Source organism: Eubalaena glacialis, chromosome 13, assembly GCF_028564815.1.
Source record: "Eubalaena glacialis isolate mEubGla1 chromosome 13, mEubGla1.1.hap2.+ XY, whole genome shotgun sequence".
NCBI classification, from domain to species: Eukaryota; Metazoa; Chordata; class Mammalia; order Artiodactyla; family Balaenidae; genus Eubalaena; species Eubalaena glacialis.
In genome coordinates this window covers 52,593,352-52,607,032 of record NC_083728.1, presented here as the reverse complement: position 1 = coordinate 52,607,032, position 13,681 = coordinate 52,593,352, and the positions used below count along the sequence as shown (strand labels likewise).

The window sequence follows — 13,681 nt, the reverse complement described above, 5'->3', positions numbered from 1 at the left end:
CCCAAACCTTAGGAGCTGGAGGGATGTGCAGACACTCATCATGGGAAACTCTAATGCACTGCTTACCTCTGGGACATTATAAACACAAAGACACCAAACAAAAATGAACGACCAGGAGGAAAACACTTCACATAAGTGTATTTTAATGACGCCACTATATTTTTCACTGCACTCTGACAATTTATCACTTAAAATAATTGTTTTTCTAAAATGAATTTAAAACTTCAAGTTTAAAACCATCAAATCAGTTAAAAGTATTCTGGAGCAATTAACCAACCCTCCTGGGATTATGAAGAATGATATTATGAAACGTCAGTTACTGCTTTTCCACAAACTGTTTGATGACAGTTTAAAATGGAAAAATCTACTATTAAGTAATATGAGTACTTACTCTTAATTTGAGAACTTTTTTTAAAACCAATAATGAAAATAAATGAACTATCGAAGTACTGGATACTTACCTTCATAATTCTGTTACAAAAGACTGATTATCATCTCATCGTTCACTTTGTAAAGCTATTTAATAAACGGAGGCTTTAGTATTTTAATTTTTACGTTGAAAACAGAAACATCTGTTTTACAACGTTAATTAATTGAAAATATACTCACCATGTCTTTTTATTCATTGTAAGCTCCATTATCATGCGCCTAAAAATAATCAGAACAGCTTTACACGCATCAACTTGCTCCTTCAAGAGCACGGGAACTTCCACACACGGTTCCAGCAAAAAGACGTTTGCAGCATTTGTCAAAAATACCTTAGAACCAACAAATTTTACATGAGAAAATATAATTAAACAGATAAACCTGAACAAATTTTGTTTAAAGGGAATGATATTAATTTCACCTTTGAGCTATTTCAATAAGACAAGTGGTACCAACACATGAGCTATTTCAATAAGACAAGTGGTACCAACACATACTCAAATTTATTCTAGTTCATCCCTTAGAATTACTTAAATACTGATCCTTGAAAGACCTTTTCTAGAAAAATAATTGCTATTACATATTAATATTGCAGATTTGGAAACTTATGAATCAGAAAGGCTTCTGAAGATTTCTTTTTGACACCCCCTCAAAAATTTTTTTAAAAAGATAAGACAGGATCATTGCCTGTGGGTGAGGAACCTTGGGGGGCCGTCAGAGAGGGTAGGGGCCCTGGGTCAGACAGCGGCTGGAAAGAACGACCTGGCTCTTGTTGAGTCTCCAGCTTTGCTGACGTGAAGGCCTTGCTGACAGGAGGCAGCCAGTACCACCCAAAGGGCAGCCAGCAAAGGGGCAAAGGTGCGTGGCCAACACTGCACACCTTCCAGGAGCATGGGTTTTCAATATGAGAAATACAATGTGCAGCAGAATACAAAACCTAAGGAAATTCTTAGGATAAAAACTGAGATTTCGAACAAGATTTAGAAAGTACGCCAACTGCTCTACACTCTGCCTTTAGGATGCAAGTCCCCTGTCCTGTACCATCATGAGAGAATTGTGAGGAGCACGGATCCAGGCTACCCTGTAGGGAGTTACTGCCCGGGGGCACTGCTGCAGCATAACAACGTGTCATCATTTACAGAGAGTCAGGACATTCTGAGCTGTCAACCCGGTGACAAGGATGGAGCTTCTCCACCTTCTAGACCTACTACAGTCCCTCTTAGTTCTCTCCGTTCAACAGCACAGACACCAATGATCTGGGAACAAACAGAGCTGGCTCACTTGTGGACGAAATCCATTAACACAGCATCTCAAAACAGATGCACAAACTGACCAGAGGAACTGAAATGAGCACACTCAAAAGTCAAGTGGGCGAACTAAAATGTTGACAACCTCTGAGATCATTTCATGCAAGATTAAAAATGTATCGTGTCCCAATTTTCTAGGAAGAATCACAAAATCAGCACTATAGTAGTTGATAACAGATGATAACAGCACTTGTGAAGACTTACTAAGCTTCGAGTAAGAAAAATGAAAATAAAGAACCTTTTGACTAACGAGCTCTATAGCTTTAGTGATTATGTCTTTTAAAGAAGTATGCCATAGATGATGTACTACAATACAGATCCTTTTTAATTCAATGTACTTGGCTCCTTCATTTAATTTTAAACCTTTGCATACTCCAAAGTAAAAGTGAGGAGTCTTCATATATTATATTTCTTTCATTTTACTTTCAAAACATCAAAAATGTTGACTCCATGACTATTTATTACCATGTTAGTATCCGTTAGGATAAAAATAAATCAACAAAATGAATATGTCCGAATTGTACCTGTCAGAAGCAACTATAAAACAGTACTATCTTATCAAACCTCCATTTGGCCACGTTTTCCTCATTAACCAAATCAAGGACCAAGGTCCTCGATAAAATGAGAACAAAAACAGCTATCTAAATCCAAACTAAATATTTTTTAAAACTGTAGAGCTATAATCAAGTAGAAATTCTTTTTCTTGGCTCAGCCAAGGGGATGTAAATTCTCCTTCTAGAGAATAAATAACTCACCTGAACTCAGGGAAATAACAGGTACCTGCAACCCCCACTGGCCAACTACGGGATGCTCTGCGGGGAGGGGGCGGGGCAGGGACTCCTGCAACCATTGCTCTGGTGGGCGCACAGGTGACATTTAGGAGCTGCGCCAAAGTTCTCTGAAGCTATTCAAGTAAAATCATCTTGATTTTTTTAAAGCTAAAATTATTTGCTGATTTTCAAATTATTTGCTGATTTTCAATGAAAAATGAGAAAATTCATTAATTACAGTATATTAAACTGCCAATTAACTTGAAAACAAAAAGGATCCCATGATAAGGAATCCTCTCAAGAGACAGATGACAGAAACACGGCATCACTGAAAACTGGGTACCATGCCTTCCTGCCCCAGACCCTACGCCCAGCCTCTGTGTGGGAGGCCTAACTGGACACAGATGAACGTGGATATGGATATGGGGAGGAGGGTGAGGTGCCAGTGATCAGGGGAAAGAGAGGGACCCTGTGTTTTCACTTATACTTCTAACAACCTTCACACTGGGTGCAACCCAAGAGGTAATCTCCCAATCTCCATTTTTGAGATAAAATCCTGAGATCTGGGGAGACTGAGTGATAAGCCAAAGCTGCTCTTTCCAATGTTCCCAAATGGTATTGGTTCTAGTTCATATATTCATTCAGATAAATATCTAAAAATTACTGCATTAATCATCATTCTTCATAAACACAGGCAATTTTTAAGAGGAATATTACTTACAAGATTATATAATCACCAAGTTTGTCTTACAAATTAGAATCCAGGTAACTCACTACCCATATGTGTTCAGAATGTGGCACATATATACAATGGAATATTACTCAGCCATAAAAAGAAAAGAAATTGAGTTATTTGTAGTGAGGTGGATGGACCTAGAGTCTGTCATACAGAGTGAAGTCAGTCAGAAAGAGAAAAACAAATACCGTATGCTAACACATATATATGGAATCTGAAAAAAAAAAAAAAAAAGGTTCTGAAGAACCTAGGGGCAGGACAGGAATAAAGACGCAGACGTAGAGAATGGACTTGAGGACACGGGGAGTGGGAAGGGTAAGCTGGGACGAAGTGAGAGAGTGGCATGGACATATATACACTACCAAATGTAAAATAGATAGCTAGTGGGAAGCAGCCGCATAGCACAGGGATATCAGCTGGGTGTTTTGTGACCACCTAGAGGGGTGGGATAGGGAGGGTGGGAGGAAGACGCAAGACGGAGGAGATATGGGGATATATGTATATGTATAGCTGATTCACTTTGTTATAAAGCAGAAACTAACACACCATTGTAAAGTAATTATACTCCAATAAAGATGTTAAAAAAAAAATAAATAAATAAATAAAAAGAAGATACTTTTAAGGTTGAAATCTCAGTCATATATTCACTGTATAACAATCCCTCTCAAAAAACTGCAACCAGTTCAGATGTCTTCTCTGACTAAAAAAAAAAAAAAATCGTTATGAATTGAAGGTGGGTAAGCAGAAAGAAAACTTAGCATGAGAATTTAAGGGCTGTTTACTGATGGATGGCTAAAAACATCACCATTCTTTATACGATGTTACCCCCAATAAACAAAATGTTCAAGCTGACTCCATCCGGGAGCCTTCCCATCTGTGGCCGGCGCATACCTGCAGCATAGCCTGGGCCCCAGCCTTCACGTTCTTATTCTCCTCTTCAGTCACACACCCTCTGCTCACAGCACTCGTGAAGGAATAAGTTCGTCCCCAACTGGAAGATCGTTTGTGACCAGAACTTTCAGACGAGGTCTTTAGAAAATAACAATCAGTCAGCAGAGTGGGGAGAAGCACATGTTGTGTATTTAGTTCCTTACGCTCACCAGAATTCATGAGATTACAGGTTCTAGAAGGCAAGTCTCTTTTCTATTGTGTTCACCATTCTACCTCCATCACCTAAAATGGTGCTTAGCACTTAGTATGTGCTGAAGAAATAGATAACTTTTGTCCAATGACCCAGTGAACATGACTGTTGATTTGTTTTGACCTCATGACTAGTTATTAAGATGACTTCACCAATATTGAAAAATCAAATTAGGGAATTAATATAGATATTTAAAAGTGATATACCTTTGGTTACAAGTATTTTTTAATGTTTGGTGTTAATTGCCATGACAAACACCCACTTTTAGAAATAATTCTCAGACTAGATGTCAAAATAGCATGCCAGAAATATAAATACGACCTAAGTTTTTTTTGTGCGTCAAGTAGATGCCCACTCGCACCTGTGGCTTTATCTAACATGGAATGAAAGGTCCATCCTGATAGCACCCCTCTCTGAGAACAGCACCCAGCCCTGAAGTGAGGCTCGCAGTGGAGATTAATATTGTGTGTCACATTGGACTGTTGCTGGTATGGCCACTGTACAAGGAAAGTCTGCCAAAACATTCTAAATTTAGTTAAGTGAATATTACTTATTTAAGCATATCAATGATATGGCAGTGACATTTTTAGTCTCATCAGAGATGTGCAAAGTATATTGGCTTATTCAAAGGCTCTCATGCAGTAGTGAATAAAGAAGCTGCCACGCACATGTGGCCAAGCCTGAGCTTAGAATGTGGCAGAGGACCTTGAACAGAGAACAGAAGCAGCCTCCCTGAGGCAGACGCTCATGGAACTCAGCAACCCGAGAGCATCAGAGCTGACAACAAAGAGGCGGCCTGACTACGACCCTTGACTGAGCAGAATACTTTGCTTTATATTTTAATATAGATGCTCCCAACTCAAACAATAAGTGATAAAATATTACCTGCTTGTTATCCGTCTCTGGAAATTCTACTTTTTCAGCATCTTCTTGGGCAACTTCTTTTATGTCTGGTTCCTCCATGAACACAGGTTTGTCCTGGAGGATCCACTTCCTGTACACTTGAACTACTTTTCTGGTTACAGCTATGTCACAGGAAGGCAGCAAAAATGCCTAAAACGATAAGAGAAACTCCCTTTAACACAAGCTCAGGTCACCAAAGAGCCCAACAGACATTTTCAACGCCCATCACCAATCTCAGACTTTCCTTTGAAACACAGACTACACAGGGCCACATGTTTCTGTGCACACCAAACTTACCTGAGGAAAAAAGACAATTGTGTTTACGGCAGTTGCTTCAATTGGGCCAATTGTGTAACTGGGCCAGAAAACAAAATGCAATTTTTTTTCCACAAAATAACCAAAATGCATACCTATAGAGATATATTAATTGGCTGTATGAACAATAATAACTGTACAACTGAGAACTTTTCCCAACAAATGAGAAATAGATGATGAGATGGTAGAGATCATAGTACAGCCAGTTGTCATGTCTCTTCCCAAGTTCACATTCAGTGACACTGTGTTGGTAACTTGAACTGGCCATAGTGGGAGTAGTGACAACACAGAAGTTGACAAATGTTACCAACCAGGGCTTTTGTTTTCTTTCTTTTGTCTTTTTTGCCTTTTCCTTTCCTTTCCTTTCTCTTTCTTCCTTTCCCTTCCTTCTTTCTTTCCTCTTTCCTTCCCTCCCTTCCTTTCTTGAGAGTCAGTTGTCCAACTGGCCAGTTGTAGCATTATGCATACTTATGTGAACTTTTTAACATTAAAGAATCCCCTTACACATCTGCACACAGAATTTTTGTTTAAGGTGATCAGAATCCAAACGTAGACAACTATGTAACCCAAATTCAATATTACCTTCCTCCCAGAAAGCAAATATAAATCCCCTCTGGAGGAAAATAAAATCATAGTAAAACCAAAATTATTTGCACAGTCTGACTAATATGATATACAGCATATTAATAAAAAAATTAGAAATGTGAGAAAAGTCAACATTAATAAAATCACGTTAAAAATAGATAATAATTTAAACATATAAGAGATCTAGGTAAAGTATCAGAAAAAGATGTATATGAAATTGAAAAATAAAATAACCAAAATTAAAAGCCCAGTGTAAATGGCTGACAATAGGATGGATGTAGCTGAAGAGTAAACTGGAAAAAAATCCGATGAAAATATACAGAATGAAGCACAGAGAGACAAAGGATGGCTCCATCAGAAAAGAGGTGAGAGAGAACGCAATGCAAAGGTTATCTTTTCCATGGCTGGAGATGCAGAAGGAAAGAATGAGTCAAAAGCAGCAGAAACAATATCTGAAGATAGAATGGCTGAGAATTTTACCCAAAATGATAAAACACATCAAGCCACAGATTCAAGAATCACAAAGAAACACAAGCAGGATACATTCAAAGCATATTACACTAAGACTGCTGAAAACCAAAGACAATCTGAAAATCTTAAAAGGAGCCAGGGGGAAAAAAGACACATTTCTTCCAAAGGAATAACCACATGACTTAGCATAACTTCTCAAAGAAACAATGAAAGCCAAAAACCAATGGAACAAAATATTCAATGTGCAGAAAGAAAACAGCTGCCAAAGTAGAATCTGACATCCATAAAGAAATATTTCAAAAATAAAAGCAAAACAAAGACATTTTCAGATAAGAAAATGAGAAAATTTTTACCAAGAGACCTAATCTAAGGGAAATATTAAAAGTTATTCTTTAAGCAGAAGGAAAATAATTCCAGGTCAGAGATTTGGGAAGAAATAAAGTGCAACAAAAATGGTAATTATTTGGATAAATCTAAATGAATAATATATATATATGAATATATATGAAAAAAAATAAAACTGGACAAAATAATTATAGTAGTTCTGAAAGAGATGATATATATGTATATGTATATATATATTTGTGTATATATAATACATATTATATATTCATAATATGGCATTAAATGGCATACACATACATAACAGTGGTATATAAACTAAGAAGGAGTAAATGGAACTAAAATGCATACCGAGAGGTAAAAGTTGAAATTAATGCTAGATTTTAAGTTAGGGATGCATATTGTTACTGCTTAAAATATTACAAATGAGTGTAAAAATACTTATCTAGAGGAGAAAAATAGGATGCTAAATGTAATCAGTCTGAAAAAATTAAGACAGAAAGTAGAAAGATAGTAGATGTAAACACAATTATAGCAGTTGTTACATTAAATGTAAATGCAATAATGCTCCAATCAAAAGATGGAGATTATAAGGTTGGATTTTAAAAACTATTAAAAAGACCACATGCCATTTATAAGAGGACATCCAAAACATATGAAAAGGGGACGTTGAAAGCAAAAAGTCAGAAAAAGATTACCACGAAAATACTAACCAAAAGAAAACTGGAGAGCTATATTCAGAACAGGCAAGAACAACTTTTAGGCAAAAAAAAAAAAAAAGGCATTACTAGAGAAAAAGAAAGTTCTTAATGATAAAAGATTCAATTCAAAGGAATATATAATAACTCTAAATCTGTACTGCAACTAAGAATTTTACTTAGTAAAATTTATATTCATATATATCAAATACTGATAAACTGTGAAGAAACAGACAAATCCACAGTCACAGTAGGATATTTCTCAGCTGAGAAAACAGCAGACAAAAATAACAGGATAGAAGAGAGCTGAACACATACATCAGACCTTCTCACTCTCCTCCACGTCTCAACCTCTCATACCCTTCCTCTCTTTGTCTCTCCAAGGTGCATTCAGGATAATTTCTTCAGACCTGTCATCAAATGCGTTCCCTCTTCAGCTGTATCTAATCTGCTATTAAACCTACCCATTGAAGTTTTCCTTTAATATTTCAATTATTACATTTTTTTCATCACTAGAAGTTCTATTTTCTTCCTATTCATATCTGCTTAGTCATCTGCTATGGTTTCTTGTTTTCTGCAAACATTTTCAAGCTTGTCTTTTATTTCTTTAAATGTGTTAAACGTATTCATTCTAAAGTCTCAATTGTATAACTGAAATCCTTGTGAGGTTTTCTTGCCTCTTCTGATTTGTCTAGAAAAGTTTTGATGTATAAATTCCTAAGAGGAAGAAAGTGACCTGAAATTATTATACCCAGCTAAACTACTGTTCATGTGCAAAGGCAAAAAGAAAACATTACCCATCACAAAAGGACTCAAGGTAGATAAACAACAAGGATTTACTGTATAGCACAGGGAACTACATTCAGTATCTTGTATTGATAATAACCTATAATGGAAAAGAATCTGAAAAAGAATATATATATATTCTGTATTCTATATTCTGTATTATGTATGTCATATATATTCTATATTCCATATTCTATGTGTTATATTCTATATGTTATATTCGATATTCTATATATGTTTTATATATATATATATATATATATAACTGAGTCACTTTGTTGTACACCTGAAACTAACACAATATTGTAAATCAACTATAGTTCAATAAATAAGTAAGTAGGACTCAGGGAATAGAGCTGCCAGTACACCTTCTTGAAAACACCACTCAGCAACAAAACGAGACCAACCAAGAACTCAATCAAAGCAAGTATTTTAGGGCTGTGGACACCAGGAGGAACGAATCTGTCAAAATACAGAACCAAGATTAAATACCTCTGCCCATCAGGATTCCAAAATCAGCTGCAAATGTAAATTTATAATATATTGAATATTTATATATTCAATATATTATAAATTTATAATATAATGAAATCAGCAGATGGGGAGAGGAGGCTCAAAAAAACACAAGGCTGCTAAGCTCTTCACGTTTCATAACAAGAAATCAAGTGCCACCTAACATTAAAACATGCAGGTAAAAAGTGATTCCAATATTTTAATGCTATTATAATCTTTTTATTATAGACACGTCTTCTAGCAATTAATATTTCTTGTGGTAAAGGAATATTTACTGGAATTTCAACAATTCCTTCGGGTTTGCTGTCTTTTCTTCTGTTAAATTCAGGTAACAATAAAATTCAGAACTACTAATTAAAACTGCATTAATGGCCGCGATAGTGAGAGGCCCGCGCACCGCGATGAAGAGTGGCCCCCACTTGCCACAACTAGAGAAAGCCCTCGCACAGAAACTAAGACCCAACACAGCCAAAAAATAAATAAATAAATAAATAAATAAATAGGTAAGTAAATAAAGGAGTTCCTTTAAAAAAAAAAAACTGCATTAAAGATTCATTCAGAATTAAAGGTTCCATTGTCATAAAGCTATTCTGCGGTCCCCCACCCCGCCCCTGCCACTTCCACACACCTGTCGTGGCCCTGGCCTTCACCTTGGTCAGCCTCTGTCTGATTCGCCTGTTTCTGTCCACGGCTGCCTGCCTGCCTGTCCACCCATCCCTGCCGGCCAAATTCTACCTCTGTCTGCCCGTCTACCTGCACCTACCCACCTGTCTGGCTACACCTTCCTGCTTATCTCCACCTCTGCCGGCTGACCAGTCTGCACCTTCCTGTCTGTTCTACGCCTGCCTACCAGTTTGTTTATGTCTATCAGCTCATCTGTAAGCCCTCCTGTCTAACCGTCCACCAGGCTGCTTCCTGTCTGTTCATATCCTGTCTCACCCTGTCCTCTCTGCTGGTCTCTCGTGCTGCCAGGCCAGCAGCCATTTTTACACACAGAGAAATACCTAGAATGATGCTCTTCTAACACTGATAACAGTTACTTGGATGGCAGTGTTTGAGTGATTTGTTTTTGGCTTTCTCCACTATACTTATATCTATAGAAAGATCCTATCTTTATCTAATGAAGTCATCTTTTTTTTAAATAAAAATAAAGTTGCTCTTTAAAATAAAACCAAACTACCATCAAAACAACCTAGTGAACAAACATCCTTTAGAGCAGTACTTTCATTTCAGATCATAACCTAAGTAAGACATTTTCCATAAGGATATATGCATTTGTGTATGGAGTATACACAAAAATAAATCAGAAGTTTCACAAAGAAATACTAATTCTTACAATATGCACTGCGCTGTGAATTTTTTTGGTCTGTTCTATTTTACTCTATTTCATTAATTTTTAAAAAAATACTGGCTCTTGACCCACTACATTGATTTCATGACCAACAAATGATCACACAAGGTAGCCTGAAAAACAGCAGTTAGGAGAAAAGTTTTTGGTGGAGTGACCCAAGGATCAGAACCGCCCTCCTGACGCACTCCACCCGCCCAGCCTGCCTGCTGGAGACTGCCTTGAACCTTGCCAAACCTCATCTCCCTCAGGAACCGTCTACGGCCACCGCCTTCAACTCATTGAACCATCCAGTCTGAGGTGACTGCTCCGTCAGCCCCGTCCTGAGCAGCCTAGCCCCCAGTGGTCCTCGTGGGCCTTTGTTCCCACATCATGCGTGTGGACATCTGACCTGCCTCTTGCGCTGTTCTCTGTTACGTACACACACATCTTAACTCCACACTGAAAACGTGCACTTCTTGAATGAATGCACATTTTTAAACTTTAACAGCCTTTAGGCTTAGTCTCTGAAGAATTTAAAATTAAAAAAGAAATTATTATAAAAGAAGTCACATTTTGTCTTCCATAGAAGAAAACTTCATCATTGACCAAGAGAGGGCAATAAAACGCAATGTTCAAACCCATGCTCCTTTTCCCAAATGTCTCTATTTCAGTATTTTAACAACGCATAATAATCATATTTGAAATTTCACATAAGCTTTCAAATTAGATTTGATTAAGAATAATTACAAAATGTAAACGTTTTTGAATTTCATGATACAAAGATGGCTCATAACTTCAGGCATAAGTAGTCTGCAGTTACTTCAATGATGCAGTTTCTACTTCAAAACTGAATTCACACTGGATCTAGGATTTTGATTGAATTTAGAACTTAGAACACACTATTGCCAGGGGTGGAATGCCAATAATGGATGCAAATGGAACTATGTGTATAATAAATAAATAAATACGCAATATAGGTAGAACCACATCAGTTTAGCACTTGTCTCTTGTGCAAAATTTAAAAGCTTTGTTAATGATATCTGATTTTAAGTATTTGTATCCAAGGGTTTAAAACATTACTATAGATCAGGATCAGTAAACTACGATCCACAATGCAAATCCAGCCTGGCACTTAATTTTTGTAAGTAAGGTGTTATGGGAAAACAGCCATGCTTGCTTGTTCCATGTTGTCCATGGCCACTTTCTCACCATTTTCTTAAGTAGAAATTTTTTACTGATTAAAATACAAAATACAGTAAAACCTCTAGAGTGCTGTGGATTGTGCTGGGACTGTCACTCTTGGTGGAGGTTGCCTTCCTATAAGTCTCAGAGGTGAAGGTCTCCTCCTTCCCCACGCGGGTCTCGCCTCCGCGGGAAGCTCTTGGCGGTGCACGTGCGTCGCCCATGTGTGAAAATGCCCTTCCTCTTCTCCCCCCAACAGGTTTCCGCCATCCGAGGGCCTCCCCCTCTGCTCGGGGCACAGACTGAACGACCATCCCCTCATCACACACAAGCTCTCCACTTCCCGGGGCACCGGTTCCAAGACACAGGTGGCCAACGGCTGCTCCCATGTGCCAGGCCACTGTCTAACCCCACCAAGGCCCTGCTTCCTATGTCCAAAGCTGCAGCTGGGGGTTTCTGCCCAGCAGCACTACTGCCTTGTGGGCACACGTGTCACGGGCGGGGGGGTTGGGGGAATGCTGTCCTGTGCACCGTAGATGCTTAGAATCATCCAGGCTCCCTCCCACTAGATGCCAGTAGCAGCACCTCCCTCCCCACTGTGACACACATGTGTCCAGTCACACACATGTCCAGACAATGAATCAGCTGCAGCAGTGGGCAGGCTGCTCGGAGCTGCTCTGACCTCTCCAGCACCCTCCCTTGCTGCACTTGTTTTCTTGTCTGCACTTCTACTCATCCCGACACCTTCTCACCCACCAGTTTCCAACAAAGGTCTATTATTTCAACGTCTTGGCCTCGGCTCCTTTCCTTCCTCTGAATCCCCTCCCTAGCCTCCTTTTTCCTCTCAGGCCATAAATACCTCTACTGGAGGTGCCTGCCATATGCCTCTGTGGGCAAAGTCCAACTGTGCAGGAACCTGCAGCTCGTGAGCTCCTACAGCCCTGGAACAATCCAGCCTCGGGCCGTCTCGGCTGTGCTCACGTGCCGTGGTGGTTCAGTGCCGCGGGGGTTCAGGAGCCGGCTTTCTCCCCGCCTCCCTCTGGGTTTAAAGTTTGTTATGGAAACACGAGGTATTTGCAGGATGATTTTGTTCAAATATAAAATCTTCCCACCCCGTGTAGGAATTTTACAAAAACCAAAGTCATAAAAACAAAATTAAAAATTATCAAAAAGCCCAAATCACAGCCCTCCACATGACACATTAAATGTGGGATTAGAGAATCATTATGGAGTTGTGTGATGGAGCCCAACTTGTCGATTATATTTCTTGGAGTATTATGAGTGAAAGGACAAGAACAGAAACCTCTTCAGCTCCGTGACCACACACACACACACACACACACACACACACACTCACCTGGCGGAACACCTCGTTTACGAAGTTAACGTAGCCACGCGTAGACAGGAGGATGCGCTGGACCATCTCGTACACGGCGCGGTGCTCCTCCTCAACGCCGCAGACGCTGCAGCTGCTGAGCCGGCGCTCGGACAGGGTGCTGCTGTCCGAGTGGTTTCTGTCCTGCTCGGCCGCCCCGCCGCCGTCCAGCTCCGGCGCCCGCTCCTGCACCGCACCTCCACCCCCGACGGTCTGCAAGAAAGGCACCCGCTCCTGAGGGATCCTCCCAGACTCCAGAACACCTGGCAAGACTGAAGGCTTGCCTTGTTTTCAGGGACTCCGGTTACCATGCACTTGAAGAGCAGCGGAAATGCAGCCCTGCTCGGAGCACAAGGGACTCCTGGACCTGCTCTTACCCACTTTCTAATTCACCAACTAACTCCTCCCCAACTAAGTTATTTTAATGGGAAAAGTACTGCAGGGAGGGAGGCTGCGAAATGTTATCAGCCTAAAACGTTTGGTTTATATCTGTAAAATCACAGAATAAATTATGTGTAAATGGATTTATATTATCATTACCTCTGGTCTCCACCCCTCAGCACTTAATCTGGTCCACTTAAGTGGTCACAGAGATTTGAAAATTTGGTGGATTTTTTGCAGCCACAGTGCTGGGAAGCTTCATCTGATTCACATGAGTAAGTGACACCTTGATCGGAGGAGTGTCAATATCTTTAAAGGATATTTTATGAGAAGGACCTTGATCTGAGTTTTATATTCAGAATCTCGGATCAAACTTAACTAAAATATTTACAAAACTTTAAATATTTAGAGGCTTTAGGA

General features: G+C 39.2%; 1 protein-coding gene across 2 annotated transcripts in view; it reads right to left on the bottom strand.

The window, feature by feature from the left end:
* RALGAPA2 (Ral GTPase activating protein catalytic subunit alpha 2) overlaps window positions 1-13,681 on the bottom strand; it is a 285,468-nt gene that overhangs the window by 200,005 nt on the left and 71,782 nt on the right. For both annotated transcript variants that reach the window (XM_061209921.1, XM_061209922.1), the window contains exons 10-13: window positions 12,863-13,093; window positions 5,266-5,433; window positions 4,131-4,268; window positions 610-758 (exon numbers count right to left, since the gene is read on the bottom strand). In XM_061209921.1, coding sequence (XP_061065904.1) covers window positions 610-758; window positions 4,131-4,268; window positions 5,266-5,433; window positions 12,863-13,093 — 686 coding nt within the window. The remainder of the gene's footprint in view (window positions 1-609; window positions 759-4,130; window positions 4,269-5,265; window positions 5,434-12,862; window positions 13,094-13,681) is intronic.